An 11,274-nucleotide genomic window follows, 5' to 3' on the forward strand; every position below is an offset into this window, starting at 1 on the left:
AGCAGCTGGGCTCTGTGCCTCTGGCCGGGTGCTGTGGCCCTCCCTCCCCTCCAGCACCTATGATCCAGGACAGCTAGCTAGATCCTTATCATCGTCCCTGTTTCAGAGATGAAGAGATTAAATACCTTGCCCAAGGTGACAGAGCCTGGATTGGGCTTCTAGTTGGACAGGTTCCAAAGCCCCAGGTCTCAGCCACATCTTTCTGCCGCCTTCTAGAAGAACAACTACACACAGCTCTCCTGGGAAGGAGAAGAACTTGTAAAGCTGCTTCTCGGGTTGGTGCTTCCACTGAGCAGGGAAGCCCCAGGTGCCCTGGTAGAAGCCTTTGTTGAAGCCTGGAATTCCTTCTTTCAGCACGCCCTTGGCGAGTGCCCACCATGAGCCAGCCATGTGCCCACTGTCAGCCAGGCGTGTGAAGGGTCTGGGAGCAGCCGGCACTGAAGCAGTTATTGGAGGATGTGGGGTGGTTGCACTTGTGTGTTCGGGAGCTCTGGCAGGGAGGCCCACCTTCAAGGCAGAGAGTAAGGAGATGATATAGAATTAGGGGGTGGGTCAAGATGGGCTTTGTGTATTTTATAGAGTTTGAACTTTCTTCTTTAGGGCAGCGGGTAGTCATTGAAGGATTCTAAACAAGGTTGGATCATATTTGCATTTTAGAAAACCCATTCCGGCTATGAAGTGGAGAACAGAGGGCTGGTTGCAGCCGTGCAGGGGAGAGGACAGGCTGAAGTGGGCTGTGGACAGGGAGGGCTGGGAAGGGAGACGTTTCAGGAACCCCAGGCTTCTGGCATGGGCAGCTGGGTGGTGTCAGGTACACGGTGCCTGTGAGATGGCCAAGCGGAGACAGTCCACAGGCGCTCGCTTATAGTTGACACTGCACTCGGTGCCTGTAACTGTCACTGGCATTAAAGCAAGGCAAGTCACCTAATTGTCCCCAGGCCACAGACATTCTAAAGGGCTGCACGCAGGGATGAGTGTCCTATATCTGCTAGTCTTTTCCCCTGCAGAATTGTAAACAACACCTCAATGTCATAGCCCTAAAGTTAATTCAGTTCCCTGAATTAAGAAATACTGGTGGAGAGTAAGGAGCCCTGATAGCGCAGTGGTTAAAGCACTTGGCTGATAACCAGAAAGTCAGCAGTTCAAACCCACTAGCCACTCCATGGAAGAAAGATGTGGCAATCTGCTTCCATAAAGATGTACAGCTTTGGAAACCCTATGGGGTGGTTTCTGTCCTGTCCCGTAGAGTTGCTATGAATCGGAATCAACTAGACAGCAGTGGGTTTGGTTTGGGTTCGTGGAGAGTAGCAATCATGAAAGACTGGTGGAGCCATTACTTCCTGTTATTTGTGTTACTTGCTTTACTTTGAGACGTGGGAATCCGTCGAAGCCTTCCAAACAGCTAAATTCTAAGCAAGCCCCACTCTGTGTGTGTGTGTGCTTTAGGTGGACGTTTACAGCTCAAGTTAATTTCTCATTCAAAAATTTATACACATGCTGTTTTGTGACATTGGTTGTAATCCCCACAGTGTGACAGCACACTCCCCCTTTCTACCCCGGGTTCCCTGTATCCATTCATCCAGTTCCTGTGCCTTCCTGACTTCTTGTCTTGCTTTTGGGCAGGAGTTGTCCATTTGGTCTACTATATTTGATGGCACTAAGAAGCACTTTCTTCAAATGTGTTAATTGTTTTTTATAGGCCTGTCTAATCTTTGTCTGAAAAGTTGGCTGCAGGAGTGGTTTCAGTTCTAAGTTAGCAGAGTATCCAGGGGCCACAGTCTCGGGTTCCTCCAGTCTCTGTCAGACCAGTAAGTCTGGTCTTTTTTCATGAATTTGAACTCTTCTTCTCCCATTCTGTCCGGGACTCTCTGTTGTGATCTCTGTTAGAGCGGTCAGTGGTAGCCAAACAGCATCTAGTTCTTCAGGGCTCAGGCTGGTGGAGGCTTCGGTTCATGTGGTCCTTTCGTCCTTTGGGCTAGTATTTTCCTTGTGTCTTTGGTTTTCTTCATTATTCTTTGCTCTGGACAGGAAGGAACCAATAAATTTATCTTCGATGGCTGCTCACAAGCTTTTAAGACCCCCGACGCTACTCACCAAAGTGGAATGTAAAACATTTTTTATGAACTATGTTATGCCAGTTGACCTAGATGACCCCCGAGACTATGATCCCCCAGCCCCGAAGCCCGACTCTTAAAGGGGTTCTAGGACAATGAGAGAACAGGAACAGTTCTCAAAACTAAGGACCAGTGGAGGAATACCAGCACCCACTGACAAGGGTCCATGCCTAGGACTCTGGAGGGCCTGTGTGGCTTCCTTTCTTGAGGAGCAGGTTGGCAGAACTGAGGACTGACTGGGCTGGGTGGGAGGGGGGTGGGTTTACAGGCAAGTAGAAGAGAATTCAGAAACACAAGGAAAAGACAACAACAAAAGAGGGTACAATGTAAACAGACAAGCTCAAGGGCCGAGGCCCAGACCACTGCTACCGAAACTGAAAGCCAGGGCGAGAGGTTTCGCTGTTTGGCTGCTGTTTATACAAACCAATTTCAAGTGGCCACTTCCTGCTGGATGGAGAGACCGCTTCATCCTGTGGTAGCACGAATATGAGGATCCAGGCCTCTGCTGGTGCCAGAGCAAACCACCTGGTGACAAGTCCTGGCTTGGGGCATCCTGGAGGGAGCACTCCAGTGGGGCTGGGAGGTAGCTGGGCCACAGGGATAAAGGTGAGGGGGAGGAAGGTAGCAATGGCAGCATGTGCAAACACCCTGTGGCCAGAGACAGCAAAAGTGTTAGACTAAATGAAGAAGGTTCGGTGTAGAAGCTTGAGTTACAGGACAGAGGGGCCAGACTGACAGAGGTACCAAGTTTTCCCTTAGAACTGGATCCCAAGAGCAACACAGAGCCCTGGCTGGAAGGGTTTGGGCAGGGACACAATTCCATTTGTCTTCACCACGCCACTTACGCCGGTGTGTGGATATAACCGAAAAGAGTCAGAAGCTAACAAATACAGTGCTTTAAGGGTTTTACATAACACTCATTTCATCCTCCCAACAACCTTACCTACTGCCATCGAGTCGATTTCCGACTCATAGCGAACCTGTTACCCGCTTTCCACCCCCCACCCCCCCAAATGAGGAGGCTAAATCATAGCAAGGGTAATGAGAAGATCATAATCTGGAATCTGAACTCAGGCCGTCTGCCTCCAGGATCTGAGCTCGTCACTGCCCCCTCCCCCATGATGCAGCAGCACCACTGGGAGCTCAGGGTGCCGCGTTCAGGGCGTGGGTGTGTTTGAGGAGCTGCACCAACGGCCCGCGCGGGGCGGCTGACCACTCGCGACTTGTGTCGCCCCCTGGTGGCGGCCGCGGACATGGGGCCCCTGCCACTCGGAGCTCCGCCCCGCCGTACGGACACTTCCGAAGCCGGGACGCCCCAGCCTCCTCCGGCCCGGGCGGAAAGCGCTCGGGCTTCCCGGGAAGGGGAGGGGTCTGGGACCTGGGCGGAGCGTGACTCAAAGACCTGGACCCGGGTGTGCAAGGCAACCAGCTCCGGGCGGAACGCCGAGACACGAGGCGGGGAGGGGCCTCCCGCGGCGCGCTCTGGCGCTGTGTGGCCACCTCTGCGGGGGGTCCTAGGAGCGGCGGCGGCGCAGACCTGGGCGAAGATGGCGGCGCCCTGGTGGCGAGCCGCGCTGTACGGAAGTCGGCGATGGCGGGCCTTCAGCACCTCAGGTAAGGAGGCTAAGGGTGGGGGGCTGCCGGACGACGCTATAGCCCGAGCCCTAGGCTCGAGCCAGCGCCGCCGCGGCTCCCGAAGGGCCAGCCTGACGCCCTTTCTGCCCGCAGCCGCCTGCAGCCGCCGGACCGCCCCGCTGGGGCCGATGCCCAACGAGGACATCGATGTGAGCAACCTGGAGCGGCTGGAGAAGTACCGGAGCTTCGAGCGCTACCGGCGCCGGGCGGAGCAGGAGGCGCGAGCTCCGCACTGGTGGCGGACCTACTGGGAGCATTTCGGGGAGAAATCAGGTGCGGGGCGTCCGGAGCAGGTGCTGTGGGCGCCGTCCTCGGAGCTCGGGGGCTGGCCGGCATCCTCCGCGAGCACGGAGGGACCCTTGCCGGCCCTGTGGATAGGGGTCACCTGGCTGAACCCTGTGTACGCTGTTGATGATTTAGTCCCAACAGAAATCTTAACATTCCGTACCTGGAACATTCCTTCCCGCTATCAGTAGAGTTCCAGCTTAGATATATCTACTAAAATCCTTTCCTGGCCCCCGAATTCCGAGTTAGGACGCCCTTCTGTGCCCCTAAAATACTCTGTATGTAGCCCTGGCCACCCTGAGGCCTGACTCTTCTCTCCTTTTCCCAGAGTGTAAGCTCCCTGAGGACAGGGGTTTCTCCTATCTTGACCGCCCTTAGACCGTTACAACCATACAATGCATAGCATGTTGGTGTACATTTGACTGAATGAAATTGAAAGGCCCTGGGGAAAGTTGACTTAGGGACCCTACGCTCCACTTACATTTACTGAGTACATCCCTTTTGAAAGCATTTACGGAGGCAGTTCTTATGGTTGTTAAAGGCATAGGCATGGAATCGTAAGTAACCTGACTTAAACTCCAGCCAGAGCTCTTAGAGGTGACTTCCCTGAGCTTCAATTTCCCCAACTATAAAGTGAAATAATTGTGTCTACATCACCAGATTGTGAGGATTAAAGGGTGCAGTTTGTTGGAATTCTTAGATGAACGCGTCCCTGATAAGGGCTCAACGCGTGTTACTTACTGTTGTCAGTGCATGGTGTAAATGGGTGAAGGTATTGGGATACACGTTCTCTGGGGCTTTGCTACTCAACATCTGTCACCGAGGAGCGTGTTTGAAATGCAGAGTCTCAGGCCCCACTCCGACCTGCTGAATCAGAATCTGCATTTTAATAAATTTCCCAGATGATTTGTATGCTTTGCCTATTAAAGGGTGAGAAGTTCTTCTCTAAAGTCCTTCTAACTTCAGCCATTAATTCCCCTGGGGACACAGGTGTGTCCACGGGCAGCTGTGAACTGGCTCGAATGTGATCCCAACTGTAATTGGGATGACCATGCGCCATGATTTCCCATGACCCAGGGAGCCCTACAAGGTGGTGTGACTTGGTTTACCAGTTGCCATGGAGTCGATTCCAACTCCTGGTGACCCTGTGTAAGTCAGAATAGAACTGTGCTCATAGAGTTTTCAATGACTGGTTTTTATTCGGTAGATCATCAAGCCTTTCTTCCAGGGAGCCTCTGGGTGAGCTTGAACCACCAGCCTTTCTGTTAGTAGCCGAGAGTGTTAACTGCTGCACTACTCAAAGACTGCTTGTGACCTGGTTTAGGGATCAGGAAGTGCATTCGCAAGTTGTATCCAGCTCGCTCTGCCACTGGGCCCTGTTGTGGTCTGAAGCAGATTGCACAGAGTTTTAGTTTTGTGAATTAAACACAAAGCTTTAGCAGCAGAGCATGCATAAGAGGACTCAGCAGGGACAGGCGGCCTAACCAAGCCGACCTGACCCCACTCACCCAACAGACCCCAAAGACAAGATTGACATTGGGCTGCCTCCACCCAAGATCTGCCGGACCCAACAGCTGCTGGAGCGGAAACAGGTCCTCCGGGAGCTGCGGGCCAACGTGGAGGAGGAGCGGGCGGCCCGGCTCCGCACAGGTAAGCCCTGGGGGGTGGAGGGGGTGGGCTGTGTCCTTGCCCCTACCCCCACACTGCATCCCAGCTGGCATCTTCCTTCCCAGCACAGATCCCACTGGAGGAGGTGCGGGCTGAGTGGGAGAGGACCTGCGGCCCCTACCACAAGCAGCGTCTAGCTGAGTACTACGGCCTCTACAGAGACCTGTTCCACGGTGCCACCTTCGTGCCCCGCGTTCCCCTGCACGTGGCCTATGCCGTGGGTGAGGAGGACCTGATGCCCGTGTACCACGGCAACGAGGTCACTCCGACGGAGGTAACTGCACGCCCGCGCCCCCTGCTCCTTGCCCTGTGTGCACACCCGTGCCCACAGCCACACATGCCCACAGCCTGGTCTCGGACAACTGCTGAGCTGGGGGATTGGTCGTGTTTCTCTTTCTTTTCACTTCTTGCTAACAATACCATAAGGAGCCTGGTGGTGCAACAGATAAGCACTCAGCTGCTAACCAAAAACATTGGCAGTTTGAACCCATCCAGGGGCTCTGCAGGAGAAAAATCTGGCAAGCTGCTTGCAAAAGATTACAGCCAAGCAAACCCTGTGGGGCAGTTCTGCTCTGTCACATGGGGGCGAATGAGTTGGAATTGACTCGATGGCACCTGACGACAAACCATGCCATGACAGTTTGCAAAAAGAATAAAGAAATGGAAAAAAGAGAAGATACATCTTCAGACACTCCTGGGACTGGCCTGGTGTCTCTGGAGTCCCCTCCCACCCCCGTTCCTCGGCTCTCGGGCCCGTGTGGCTCAGTTCTGTGGACGGAAGCTCTGCAGGTCCCTTCCACAGCAGCTCTTTGCCCTCACAATTGTGCAGGGCTGCTGAGAGCTGGGATCAGAGTGGCTGTCCCTTCTCCCAGGCTCCCTCAGGCTCTGCCCTCCCATTTGCAGGGGTCTGTTAAGGAGCCCTGGTGGTGCAGTGGTTAAAGCACTTGCAGCTAACCAAAAGCTCAGCCATTCCAACCCACTATCCGCTCCACAGGAGAAAGATGTGGCAGTCTGCTTCTGTAAAGGTGTACAGCCTTGGAAACCCTATGGGACAGTTCCGCTCTGTTGTATAGGGTCGCTATGAGTCGGAATCAACTCAGCGGCAATGGTTTGGGTTTGGTTTGCAAAGTTTGTCTGTCTCTGGTGGGGGTAACAGCTCCCCTGTTCTCTCCCCACCAGGCCACCCAGGCCCCAGAAGTGGCCTATGAGGCAGACCAGGACTCCCTGTGGACGCTGCTGCTCACCAGCTTGGGTAGATGTCTGGGGCTTTTGGGACCTGGGAAGCAGGGGAGGGGCCGGGGCCGGTGGAGAGCTGCAGCCCCAGCTCCTTCCAGAGGAGGGGGCAGCCGGGCCCACACTCAGCGGGTGTGTTTGTGTGCAGATGGACACCTGCTGGAGCCAGACGCCGAGTACGTCCACTGGCTGGTGTGAGTACCTGGCCGGGAGTGGGTCAGGCAGGCGAGGAGGCCCCAGTTTCCTGAAAAGAGCTCTGGACCTGAATCTCACTCTTGGCCCCACCACGGGTTAACCATAGGACCTTGGACTTGCCTCTTATTTCTCTGAGCCCATTTACACATGTTTAAAACAAGGGTGATGCCTGACCCACCCTGAGGGCTGTTGTGAGGATCATGTGGGGAAGGGAGCACGAGCGTCCTTGTAAACTGTGCCGTGCTCTCAGAGCTTGTGGAACCCCTGGACAATCCCTGCAGCACCCAGGCTGGGCTGCCTTTTGTCTTCTCAGTGGCCCCTGGCTCTGAGTGGGCAGAGATCAGGCAGGTGATCCCAGCTTTGGGCAAATCAGGGCTAGTAACTGGGAGACTGGTTTCAGTCCTTTTTATCAGCTCCAGTTGTCAGCCCGGACAGCAGGGCCATCTGGGGTCTTCCTGGGGCTGGTACAGTGGCCATCCCAGAGCCGGGCTGGACAAACACGCCCTGACCAGACCCCAGAGCTTTCAGGAAACGAGAGAAGCAGAGCAAATGGCCGGGGTCGACCTCCCAGCTCCCCACGGCCTGGGATGGGCAGCTGGGCCTCGCTCTCATCCTGATGCTGTCTGGAACCTGGTCCTCAGCCTCTGAGCCCCACCTTGCCATGGAGCTGGAGCCGTATATCCGCAGGTTTGCGGAGTTCCACTTCCTACTTTATCTGATGATAAAGATGGTTCTAGGGTCTGTCTCCTGGAGCTGCAGCCACCCCGAGGGAGCAGGAGGGTGGAGTGCTCCCTCAGCTGGCCATTCACAGACCTTCCCTCCCACCAGAACCAACATCCCGGGCAACCGGGTAGCCGAAGGCCAGGAGACATGTCCCTACCTGCAGCCCTTCCCTGCCCGAGGCTCCGGATTCCACCGCTTTGCCTTCCTGCTCTTCAAGCAGGATAAGCCAATCGACTTCTCTGAGGACACCCGCCCCTCACCCTGGTAATCCACACCCCCACACGCTCTGGGTCTCAGGCCAGCTCCTCGAGAATGTTGATCTTGCTCAGTTCTCCCGTCTCTTGACTTTGGTCTTGAGACTGGTGCAGCATAGGATGCCAGGCAGACCCTATGGGGCCTCTCAGGATGGCGGGGCTGGGGGTATGGCGCTCTGGGGCACCTCTTGCCGCTCCCAGATGCACCCTTCTTCTTACAGCTACCAGCTTGCCCAGCGGACCTTCCACACTTTTGATTTCTACAAGAAACACCAGGAAGCCATGACTCCAGCTGGCCTGGCCTTCTTCCAGTGCCGTTGGGATGACTCGGTGACCCACGTCTTCCACCAGCTGCTCGGTAAGGCCAGCATGGGGTGCAGGGGCGCTCACAGACCTCTCCTGGACCTGCCAGGGAGCAGCTGCTGTCTGAGAGGGCCACAGGAGGCTGGCGGCTAGCTCCTAACAGGCAGGCCCCAGCAGCAGGCAGGTGCAGGGCTCCTATGCAGGATCGCCACCTGTGTCCACTGTCTTCTTGCAGACATGCGGGAGCCCGTGTTTGAGTTTGTGCGGCCATCCCCTTACCACCCCAAGCAGAAGCGATTCCCGCATCGGCAGCCCTTGCGCTATCTGGACCGGTACAGGGACAGTCATGAACCCACCTATGGCATCTACTGAGGGCCCGAGTGCCACCCACCTGTTTCGGTGGGCTACACCTCTCAGGCCACCCTGCCCAGCTCCGGCTGGCAGGAGCATAAAGACACGGCTCTGCAGGGCCAAGCTGTGGGCTCGGGCTCTGCCTGAGGCCACCCCCTGCGGCCCTCCCAGCAGGCCTGGGGTGCAGTGGTGGGACAGAGGATGTAAATAAAGACGGTTTCTGCTGTAGCTGGTCTGGGTCTGTGTTCCGGGAGCAGCCAGAGCCCCCCGGGTGGGTGGTTTTGCTTGCTGGGTGGGGAGAGGCCGCCTCCCACCCTAGGAGGTGACGCCTCACCTCTGCCTCCTGAGGGTCTGGTCTGGCTGCTGGAGATGGTGCAGAAGAAAATGCAGGCAGGGCATCTTAGCCACTTCCTACAAGTTCTGGAAAGATTTGCGTCTGAGCGTCAGCCCTTCTGTCAGTGCTCCCCTTGTGGGGACCAGTTCCTGGCCTCACGCCCGAGGTAGGGTCTCAGCGCCCACCTGTTGACAAACCTGCTTTTGGCTTGTTCAGGCTGGGAGGTGAGTGGGGCAGGGCCAAGCTGACCAGCCATGGCCTCTGGCCCCCCATGCGACCAGTGAGCCCAGGTTTCCTTTTCGGAAAAGGAGTCCTGCTCCCTCCTACCTGCCTCAGGAGTCACGTGACGCCAGACCGCGTTAACATTTGCTGAGCACCAGTGTATGGAGTAGGCCCTGTCCTGGCCCGGGTGGCTGAGAAGCTGCCATGGGGAATCACCTTGGTGCTGCCCCTTTCTCCTGAGGCCTGGTAGAGGCAGCACACAGAGAAGGGTCAGAGACAAGTCTGCAGCTGTGCGTCCCTTGAGGAACGGGTGTGCAGCCTCCTTTCCAAAAAGCACACAAAGGAAAATGTCTGCTTCCCTTCCTGCCTTGGCCGTCAGGGAAGCTGAGGGCTGGAGGAAAGCTCCGTTACGACAGCTGTTAGTATCGCTGTTCTCGTTTTCTCAGCGCTACTTGTCTGTCAGCATTTCTATTTTAATAGCATTGTTACCCCTTTGGTCAAAAGATTTCCCAAATCATTTTCAGAAAGGGCAAAGAAACCTACAAATAAATACTGAAAAATAAACGGCCAAAAATAAAACTTAAAAAATAAAGATACTACACACCTTCAGATACTCTTCCTGAGGTGAGGCTCAGAGAGGGGTGAGCTGGCGCTGTGGGGAGACAGGGCTGGAGATGTGCGGGATGAATAGCTCTGTCAGGCGGGCAATGGCCAATTCCAGAGCCCTCTGGGCTGACTCCCCGCTCGGCCGAGAAAGCCCTGAACCCTCCCTGCACGGTTAGGATTTGTTTTCTTCCTCTCTAAAGGGAAAGGGTGCCTAAGTCAAGGCAAGGTCTGCATGGCTGAGAGGACCCACAAGCCCGCCAGCCTGATGCTGACCGTCGTCCCGTTCAGGCTCGGGACTGTCACCCTGGCCCACTGGCCCAACACACTGCCCAGGAAGCCAGTGGGCAAGTGGTCAGGATCCCTTCTCTCTGCTCAGCTGCAGGGGAACCTTGAGATGCCCCTCTAAAATGTGGGGTTGCAGAATGGCTGGGCCCTCCTGACAGTGAACACTCCTGAAAGAAGGCCCCGCGGCAAGGGGACTCTGACTGCAGTGGAAAGTCGCTTTGGGTATAAACGAGCATAGACACGTGAACTGGTCTCTGTCTTGGTGACCAGAAACTTCACTGTCTGAAAACCAAAATCAGGCATAGCCCAGGGAAGGGAGACACCCCAGCCTTGGCAAGTGCCTGACACCCAGCTCCAGGACAAAGTGCTGCGCGGCTGGGGTGGGGCGGGGCTGTTTATTGAGCACCAACCATGTGCCTTGAGCTCTTATCACAGTTCCACTTAATCCCCCAAACCCTGAGCCATGGGTGTTATTATCCCCCTTCTCGAGGCTGCACCGCAGAGGACTTGGCTGGGTGCCCGGCCCAGGAGCAGGCACTGAGGGTCCACAAATGGAGTGGAGATGCCAGGACGGGACCGGCAGAGCCGGACTCCAACACCCAGTCTGCCTAGCGCATGTGGAAGCCGCCCAGGCGGTCAGGGGTGGACCCGGCGGCGCCCTGCATCCGGGGGCGCTGGTGTGGCTGCCGCTGGGGGCGGGTCGTTGGAGATAAGCCCGAACTGTCACCCAGGCTCCTCCCCAGGTGCCGCCCGCGGCCCCTTTAAGAGCCCGGAGCCGCCGCCGCCGCCGCCATGGCCGCGCAGCAGCTTGAGGAGAAGCTGACCTGCGCCATCTGCCTGGGGCTCTACCGCGACCCGGCAACGCTGCCCTGCGGCCATAATTTCTGCGAGGCTTGCATCAAGGACGGGTGGGCGCACTGCGGGCGGGAGTGCCCCGAGTGCCGCGAGCCCTTCGCCGACGGCGCCGTGCTGCGCCGCAACGTAGCTCTCAGCAACGTGGTGGAGCTGGTGCGCGCTGCCGAGCGGGGGCCCGAGCCCGAGCCCGGAGCCGAGCCCCGGCCCCAGC

The 11,274-nt window shown here is 56.5% G+C and overlaps 2 protein-coding genes across 2 annotated transcripts in view; both read left to right on the forward strand.

Annotated features, from left to right (window-relative positions):
* Nucleotides 1–3,518: 3,518 nt before the first annotated feature.
* Nucleotides 3,519–9,145, forward strand: MRPL38 (mitochondrial ribosomal protein L38). Its single transcript, XM_004374141.2, has 9 exons — nt 3,519–3,728; nt 3,843–4,022; nt 5,550–5,684; nt 5,768–5,976; nt 6,882–6,954; nt 7,084–7,129; nt 7,959–8,117; nt 8,329–8,465; nt 8,646–9,145. Exons 1-9 carry the CDS (start codon nt 3,662–3,664, stop codon nt 8,780–8,782), a joined length of 1,143 nt encoding a protein of 380 aa, XP_004374198.1. The 5' UTR covers nt 3,519–3,661; the 3' UTR covers nt 8,783–9,145.
* Nucleotides 9,146–11,000: 1,855 nt separating this feature from the next.
* Nucleotides 11,001–11,274, forward strand: part of TRIM65 (tripartite motif containing 65) — a 5,299-nt gene continuing 5,025 nt past the window's right edge. Inside the window, exon 1 of the mRNA XM_023729421.1 lies at nt 11,001–11,272. Within this exon, the coding sequence (XP_023585189.1) occupies nt 11,001–11,272 (272 nt within the window). The remainder of the gene's footprint in view (nt 11,273–11,274) is intronic.

This window comes from Trichechus manatus, unplaced genomic scaffold (genome assembly GCF_000243295.1).
Source record: "Trichechus manatus latirostris isolate Lorelei unplaced genomic scaffold, TriManLat1.0 scaffold00028, whole genome shotgun sequence".
Taxonomy (NCBI): Eukaryota; Metazoa; Chordata; class Mammalia; order Sirenia; family Trichechidae; genus Trichechus; species Trichechus manatus.

Bases quoted from the DNA above. Each gene is read 5' to 3' on its own strand.
- MRPL38 (XM_004374141.2), top strand. From the start codon at position 3,662: ATGGCGGCGCCCTGGTGGCGAGCCGCGCTGTACGGAAGTCGGCGATGG. The intron at 5,977-6,881 runs GTAACTGCACGC...TCTCCCCACCAG, and splicing joins ACGAGGTCACTCCGACGGAG to GCCACCCAGGCCCCAGAAGT. The intron at 7,130-7,958 runs GTGAGTACCTGG...CCCTCCCACCAG, and splicing joins GAGTACGTCCACTGGCTGGT to AACCAACATCCCGGGCAACC.